The following is a 9,087-nucleotide window of genomic DNA, read 5'->3' on the forward strand; positions in this document are numbered from 1 at the left end:
TCTCTATTTGTGTTGTAGAACTAAATCCTATCGTCTGTTGAAGCCTTAAGATATGCTTATCCAACACAATAGCCTACAAAGAATTATTGAACAAAAACAAGGTAAAATCTTTCTTTATTTTGTTATAATCATTTTTCATATTTAATCGAAAAGCAATACGTATGAAAATTAAGAATTGTTCATTCAAATTTGAATATATCCTCAAAACATTGTTTTAATCTTCGTCTCTACGCTAATGCATAGTTAAACTTCCTTTATATGTTCTATTGAATGACCTACCTGTACATGTATTGATCGTTGCGGATAAACTAGTACGCGAGTATATCAAATCTAGTACACGAGTCGGTGGATTCAGTTACATGTGTACATTCATTCAAAAACATGGCTACATACAAGGTGTCTTATTTTCCTGGTAAAGGAAACGCAGAAATCATACGGCTTGTTTTAGTGATTGCTGAACAGGCTTTTGAGGATGAGAGGCTGACCAGAGACGAGTGGGCGAAGGTTAAGGAAGGTAAGTGACGTTATGTGTACAATTAAATGAGTGAGACTAAAAATAAATTGGAGCACCACACTAAATACCGTATTCCGGTACATACCGGACAAGGCGCTTGAATGATAAAATGCTAAAATCTTGCCTTTTTACCCAACAGAATGAACTTGAACAGGTTTAATTCATCTTTTCACACCGATTTATGTATGATAGTGAATGAAAAATGTAAAACTCGTCTTTTTTGTGATCATGATTTCTGCAAGGGCCTATAGCGGTACTGCTCCAATTAATCCTGTATTAATTTAAATCCCAATTAAATCATCAGCAAAATTAATTGTGACCTTTTTATATATCTAGAAAGTGCGTACTTTTTATATATATAGAACGTGCGTACGGTGTTAATTCAGAGTTAATTGGCTTATCTTTATTTTAATTGTTAATTCGGGCGCTATGTGGTTCGGTTCGATCTTTTAGCCCGAAAATCAGAATATATAGTGCTATAACGCTGATCATTCCGTATCATTCATGCAGACGTTTGAGTCTTGTCCATAATGATTACTCTTTATTGATTTAAAGACTTAGATATCTACATACGTTATTGAACTGTTACCATACAGCATACTTTGTTAATGAAGATTTAGTACAAAATTGATGCCTTTACGGCTCATGCGCCAAGGCAGGGTCTTTCAAATAGAAGAGATTACGTAATCACGACATCTTTTTTTTTCGTAAAATTGGTCAAACTCAAGACCATCCTATTTGAAAGATCCTGTTCATTGTTATGAATCAAGTAGATCTAAATGTACACATTTAGATAGTAACGCAAAATAATATTGATATAATTATATAAAACTGGTTTAACATGAAAAAATTATTTAGACCTGTACCAGTTAAATTCGCACATGTAGGAATGCCCTATTTAAACTTGGTGGTTTAGAAATGCTTAATAATGAGGCGGCTCATGCAGACATTTCACGTAGCAAACTCCGTGCACCGGTGATAGCTGGGAAAACCGGCCAAGTTTAGAGTTTAACTTCCGTCTCTCCCGGCAAAGTCGGGTCAATGCGCCTGTTTTGTTTTGACGCAAAAATCGAGGTTTATTTAAGAAATAATATATCCCAAACAGTGATTTTATCGCTCAATAGCATCACTGTTTGGAATTTGGATGCGAGAAATTATATCTACGCCCTCGATGGGCATCCGAACGACAAACAGTAGGTTATCAAGCGATAAAATCACCGATTAGGATATAGATCTATTATTTCGATCAACAAATAAATGTTGCCGTACCTGATATTAAGCTAAATTGTGCCTGGTTTGTTTCCGTACTTATTTTCAGCGCGTCATATTTGTATTGGTTACGTTACATGTATAATGATTACGTCACAAGTCTAAATATAGAACGTCAATAGTGACTGTTGCATATGCTAACACGACCCGCGTTTTTCCCTATCAAAAGTGTGGTGTGTGTTATTATGCTATAAAATGGCTGTTTGACGTTCTATATTTAGACATGTGACGTAATCATTATACACGTGACGTTACCACTAAAAATTTGACGGGCTGACAATAAGTATGGAAACAAAGCAGGCGCAATTATAGCTAATTATAATGCACGGCAGCATTTATTTGTTGATGTCGTGTTAGAATCGGAATAATATAAGATCGGTGATTTTATTGCTTGATAACATCACTGTTTGTCGTTCGGATGCGCATCATTATATCACTCGGGCTACGCCCTCGTGTTATAATTCCCCGCATCCGAACTCCAGACAGTGATGTTATTGAGCAATAATATCACAGTTTGGGATATATTATTTCTTGAAAAGCACACATTTTCGATTCGGGAAAAATTCGAAAAGTGTTTGAATCGAACTTTTTGCACTTTGGTAATCCATATATCAGAGTCCTGCCATCTTTATGTTGGCTGAGCCTGATTTGGAACACTTTGCGCTTTGCGTTGTCGATAGCGAGCCCACAACACAACCTCAATCGTTATCGTCTTACCGTCTTGTCGCTAGCGAAGCACGCCAAACGGCGTGCTGTCGTTCTATCGCCTTTCGTCCTGTCTCCAACGAAGCTAGCCAAACGGCGCGTTGGCTCGCGATGTCGTTTTGCCCTATCGCCAATCCTTCGATTTGAGCCGAGCAACAATGTGACACCGCGACAACACGTCGCATAACTACGCGCCGTTTTGCGTGCATCTTTAGCGAAAGAAAGACACGACGAATGTCCGACAGCGCTTTGTTGTGTTATCGCTAGCGACAATACGACGCACAAAAACGTTCCAAATCGATGGTTAGTAATTTTTTTTTTCTTCTAACAAATCAAGACATGCCTATTTGTTACTTCTACTATGTTTTAAGCTACAGTCTCACTTACATCCCGGCAGAGCCCCGGTAGACGTCCGGGGTGATCCGGGAACGACCGGGAACAACCGGGGTACATCCGTAACTCTGCCGGCAACGTCCTGGATGATCCGGGAACATCCGGCATTCGACCCCGGATGGAATAAAATATTTAATATCACCGGGGTGGTCCGGGATGATCCGGGAAGGTATAGCTTTGCCGGCATCCTCCTTAGCTCTGCCGGGAACGACCGGGGTGATACCGGGAAAGCACCGTAGCTCTGCCGGCACAAACCGGGGATGATCCGGGGTATGATATAGCCGGTAGAGCTACGGTAGAGCTACGGTAGAGCCCCGGTATATGCCTGCAGAGCCCCGGTAACTACAGGCAGAGCCCCGGAGGATAAAGGTAGAGCTACGGTTGATCCCGGTAGAGCCCCGGTAGAGCCCCGGCAAAGCCCAGATCATTTAAAAAAAATAAGGACAATTTTTGATGATTGCACTTGTTTGTATTAAAAGCCTTCCCATTTCCCTTCTATCCAGTATGGCATAAGGATTTTTCAGAAAATCATCATGAATTACTATTCTGGAACAATAGATATTATATTAAATAAAAATTATGTATCAAAGTTATCATTTTCGGGCGTTTTCAATCCACCGGGGTTCTACCGGGGCTCTGCCTGGATCGTCCTGGGCTCTGCCGGAGCTCTGCCTGGATCGACCGGGGATCTGCCTGGGTCAACCGGGGCTCTTCCGGCGTCATCCGGGAACGACCGGGGAAGCACCGGCATGAACTGTAGCTACACCTGGGCTCTGCCTGGATGATCCGGAGCGCATCCTGGGTGGTTAGTAGGGAACTACCGTAGTGCTGCCGGGGTAAGTGTGACCGCAACAATAATTTCATCCCGGATCGTCCCGGATCATCCCGGTAACTTACCGGGATGGTCCTGGGCTCTGCCGGGAGTAAGTGAGACCGAGGCTTTAGCAGCAGCCAATATTCTTTGTCTTCATACAGCAATAATATGTGCGATATATTATGTTTGAATTACAGCGTCGCCTACAAAGCAGATGCCACTACTCACTGTGAATGGTACTGTGTATGGTCAGTCTGCAGCTTGTGCCAGATATTTGGCACGAAAATTTGGTAGGCCTATCAGTTGTTTGACATAAATTTGAACTATCTTACACCCAATAACGAGTTTTTAATGTTTTAAATGTTATCATATCCAACGCTTATCAATCAGTCAGTCAGTCAGTCAGTCAGTCTGTCTGGAGTACGATCTCACTGATCAAACATGCCGACTGATCACGGTCAATGCTGCTGTCATAAGTATGACGTTTCGAACTGTGATACCTGGAAATCTTGTTACATGCAGCATAAAAAAAGAAAGTATTTTGTTACAAAACTTCTTATCACAAACATTTCTACAATGTTTAGTTTAACACAATGATAGTAATGATCCTGAATAGAATATGGGTACAAATGTCCCTAATCTATACTTGTTATGACTTATTCTATATATACATTGTCCATAATACACAAATGAAAAGCGTTTATCTTCTATCTTCAATATTTTGCAAATAAAAGGCTTTTACTTCTTAAAAAAAAATTCCTCTTAATATCATTCAAAATTATAGTTTTATTTATTACGTGTAGTTTACAGACAAGTGTATTCTTTTATGATTTAGGATTGTTGGGAGCATCCCCCGAGGAGGAACTTCTGATAGACGAAGTATATGAATGCATTGCCGACTTCCTGAAAGAAGTCTTTAAACTTTTCTATGAAAAGGATGAAAAAGCGAAGGTAAATGCCAAAGCAGTTAAATGCATTAACAATGATGATGATGATAATGATGATGAGGATGATGATGATGATTGTTGCTAGCAAGATCAAAGAATATGAAAGAAATAACATCATAGTGTAGGTCTGAAAAGAACGTCCGTCTGTCTGTTTGTCTAGTTTTCGCTGTACATAACTTCAGGATCTTACACGGATTTTAATAGTTTACCACAATGAAATGATTTGAAGAAAGTAAGCACATGCTTTTCGGTGGTTTAAAGAAATATATCAGTGATATAAAACTGATATTTTCACTGTTTTAAACAGTGAAATTATCTATGTTTTGATTTAAGCCCCTAAGGGTGTTTCAGTGAAATACTAGCGTGCACAGTACTGGGAACGAACTTAATGACGTGACGTCGTAAATGACGTCACGTTGTATTATTATTTGGCGCGCTTTTCATTCAGTATTAGGTTTAATGTCTTTTTAAAACGTTTCTTTGCATATTATTAAAAAGAAAATTTGTTTAGTTTAGTGTAAGATTTAAATATATTTCACCTTGTGAACACCAAAAGTTCATGCTGCGCCACGCGTAAAATATACCTTTTCGTGCTCACTCGGTGAAATATATTCCGATCTTACACTGAACTCAACAAATATCCTCTATATAATCATGTTCAGACTTGATGGTAAAAACTCGAGTAATCACTATATGTTTGCTCCTATCTCTGACAACCCTAGAAAGATATTTATGATACTAGGTCAAATTCTAAACATATTGAGACGGAATATACATAATGCATACTGCAGCCACTCCAGGTCAAGATAATTGTCACTCTTATAGGTGAATTATTCGAGCTTTCATTTTGTTCTGCTTAAAATTTCAGTATATTCTTAGAGTATTTCATGAAACTTAGTTGATAACGTCTTAAGATAATGTGTTTGACAATTTTAATTTTGAAGCTCACCTTGAACATTTTGATTTCAACTACAGGAAGACCATTGTTATTTTTCTTGAAAGACAGCATAAATATTTTAACTGATTATTATAATTTTCATAGGAAGAGCTAAAACAAAAGTTGACCACAGAAAATGCCCCCAAACTCAATGACTACATCAAACTTCGTTCACAGCTCGGCGAGAACGGTTTTATTATTGGTAAAAAGGTACGTACACTATTATAATTTGTAAACAGCAATTATAATGACAAACTCTGACGCAGTGGTCCCCCTTTACGTTTGTACTTAGAGAAGCCAATCAAATCAATGTGAGACGTTTGTCGTAATGAACGTATTCAACCGAGAAAATACTCGCTCGCATAAAGTCGGCAAACACCGTCATTTGGTAAGACTGTCTGTATGAGTATAGCGAGTTCATTTCTCATCTATGTGGAAAAAAAAACGCCATGGAAGGTCAATACCCTTTATGTTTAACCAATTTTGCATAGATGGATTTATATTAAAAATGTCTCCTAATATTTGCATTTTTAAAGGGTATATATCTTTAATGGTTCTCTCTTTTTTATGGAGAAATGGGTCGAGGTCACTGGTTTAAAAAAAGTAAATGTATATTTTTAATTATGCACCATTTAGTTTTAAGTTGATGCCTTTCATGTTTAAGACACTGAAATGCCTTGGGAAATCTCCTTCCTTTAGGTTAAGTAAGGGGTCATTGGGTCAAGGTCAAGGTCACGAATACCAAAAATATATTTTAACACTTTCACGTGTGTAACATTTCTTCTTTTGACAGATGTATTTTGGTATGGTAGGAACATAAATTAAGAAATATTTTACCTCTTAATGACTCCGGGTCAAGGTCCTTAGTGCTAAAATAAATTTTTATCACTTTTGCCCCTACAGGCTTTATTCATTTACAGATGTCTTTCATATTTTGTAGTAAGATAATTTGCATGGTCTTTTTCCTTTGAATTGAGATTGAGATTGGGTCAGTGGGTCAAGGTCTTAGGTGACAATAATAGCTTTCTAAATATTTGATTTTTCAGCCTTTATTTATTGACTGATGTTTTTCGTGTTTGGTGGGATGATATCTTGCATTGTCTTCTTCCTTTGGAAGGAATTTTAAGTGTCAGTGTGTCAGGGGTGCTCAAAAAAGATTTCTTAACATTTATCTTATCTATTTTCTTCCTCTAATTGTTACAAGTAGGGGATATTTGCGTTTACCAAACATGTTCTTGTTTAATACTTTTTATGCCAAATGATGAAATGAAAATATTTTGAATGTTTCCGGGCTGTTTTTCAATCCGATAAGCCTACCAGTTGTTAATCTTTTACATAATAATGATAACAAACATTTGTTTTATTTTCTTTTATTAAAGATCTCTCTGGCCGACATACAAATATATAATATATTCGATCAATGTGAGACAAATTTTCCGGGATTATTTTCATCAGCACCAGACATAAAAAAACACGCGGATGTCGTAAAATCTGATGCCAGGATACAAAAATGGATCGCAACAATGCCGAAAATACCACAATAAGTAGCGACCTGAAACTTGATAAGATATGTTTACCAAACAGCGGACCAATGAACAAAGCGGCGAATTTTCCAGGCCAATAATTCGAACCATTTGCAGATTTGTATTTTTGTACTTATACAATATTCTCAGACGATATTTTACAATTATGCATGTACCTGTACTTAGAAAATGTCGTTGTAGAACTGCTGTGTGAAACGAGTGATAAATAAATTGCCATAAAGAACAATTATGTTATGCTTGTTGCCTTCACCTTCACCAATAAACACCTTGGAAACCGGAAGTTCGTGTCAATTTTGACCAAACTTGTTGTTCTGTTGGTCAGTTAACGAAATTGTCAAAGTTCACTTACATTAATGTCTCTTTTATCATTTTTTTCGTGTGCAGTTGCTTAACTGAATGGAATGATTGTAAAATCCCTATTGCTTGGAAATTGACGTTGATTTAACGAAGTAGGTAAAAGACCATAATTTCTTATTCTAATAAATATATAAATTTGATAGTCAAAGTCAGAAGACCTTGTATTGACACAATTGGCAGAGTTAAAGCAATATGTTGGGTGTCTAAACGCTCTATTGCTAAGAATATCCCTAAAATATAATTGAAGATTTTCTGTTTAGCGGCTTATCCCCCCTCCCCCCCCCCCCCCCCTCATAAGCAACGGTTCTTTCAAATCCACCAGCATTTTTTTACTACAGGCTTGAAGGCTATGTTGTCAGTGACTTTGTCTCCTAAAACTGTTCAGACTCACTTTATAACATTTTGCTGCTAATTTTCATACGAAATTGCCGTATGGTAGTCATTGCGTTAGTAGCAAAAAATGATTTAAGGTCAAATATTTAACGTCATTTGGACTGATGCCAATTTTATTATTGTAATCATACTGAGATCGTCGTTTCATCGTTAAAAAGAAAGAAAAAACCCTTCCACTAGCACCTTAAACCGAGGACAGATAACGAGGATCTTGTAACGAAGTCTCCAGGTTGACTTGGAGCCGGGTTGACTTTGAGCCATGTTGACTTGGAGCCGAGTTGATTTGGAGCCGGGTTGACTTCGAGTCGGGTTGATTTGGAGCCGAGTTGCCACTGAGCCGAATTGACTTGCACCGTCGTATTCTTGTTTTTACTTCTCCTTCAAAAGTAACATACACGTTTTGCCAATCTGAAGCAACTTTATTTTCTGTAAAATAGTGATAAATATTTTTCCAGCAATTCGTTTAAAGTTTTACATTCCTTATATATCTATAACTATTATTATTCTTTGCAAACAGTTGCCATATACATTCAATAGAAAAATGCTATTTACAGGTAATTCTAATACTCTTTTTATACATGAATTACTATTTAATGATTCTATCAGATTTTGTTATAATTGTAAAATAAAGATTACCTGCTGTAAATTGTTAAATGGATTTGCCCTGCTTCTAATATGGAACTGTCCATTCAAAGTTTAAGGGATTTTAATACAAAATACAAACAACATCGTTAGCAGTGGACTGGCTCTATACTGGTGGCAAAAAGGCTAATCTATGGGGGCTGATTTACGCTATGTAGTATTTTCGCTTCTTCGCCTCAAAATGCGAAAATGGGAAAACACGAAGGAACGGCATAGTTGGTCTTTGTCGTCTCTTCGTGTCTTCGCTTTTTTCGGATTTTAGAGACAAAGAAAACGAAAAAACACACGCTTTTTTCTGGTCCAAAATACAAAAATGCGAAAACACTTACAAGTATAATTTGTCGATTCTTCGCATTTTCGCTTTTTCGCATTATTACATTTTCGCATTGTTGCTACTTCGCTTTTTCGCGTTGTTACGTTTTCGCATTGTTGCATTTTCGCTTTTTAGCATTGTTACATTTTCGCATTTTATTAAACATAATTTTATTAAACATAATTATAATACAAAACATGTATCCGATGATAAAATACATAAAATCATAGTAAAGAAACGTTGAGTCATTTTGAAATTC

General features: G+C 37.1%; 1 protein-coding gene across 1 annotated transcript; it reads left to right on the plus strand.

Moving 5' to 3' along the window:
* Window positions 1-328: 328 nt before the first annotated feature.
* LOC132738935 (glutathione S-transferase 1-like) lies at window positions 329-7,349 on the plus strand. The gene is made up of 5 exons (XM_060726555.1): window positions 329-514; window positions 3,893-3,985; window positions 4,531-4,646; window positions 5,685-5,789; window positions 6,959-7,349. Exons 1-5 carry the CDS (start codon window positions 382-384, stop codon window positions 7,121-7,123), a joined length of 612 nt encoding a protein of 203 aa, XP_060582538.1. The 5' UTR covers window positions 329-381; the 3' UTR covers window positions 7,124-7,349.
* The last annotated feature ends 1,738 nt before the right edge of the window (window positions 7,350-9,087 follow it).

This window comes from Ruditapes philippinarum, unplaced genomic scaffold, assembly GCF_026571515.1.
Source record: "Ruditapes philippinarum isolate M1 unplaced genomic scaffold, ASM2657151v2 ctg3002_1_1_1_1, whole genome shotgun sequence".
NCBI classification, from domain to species: Eukaryota; Metazoa; Mollusca; class Bivalvia; order Venerida; family Veneridae; genus Ruditapes; species Ruditapes philippinarum.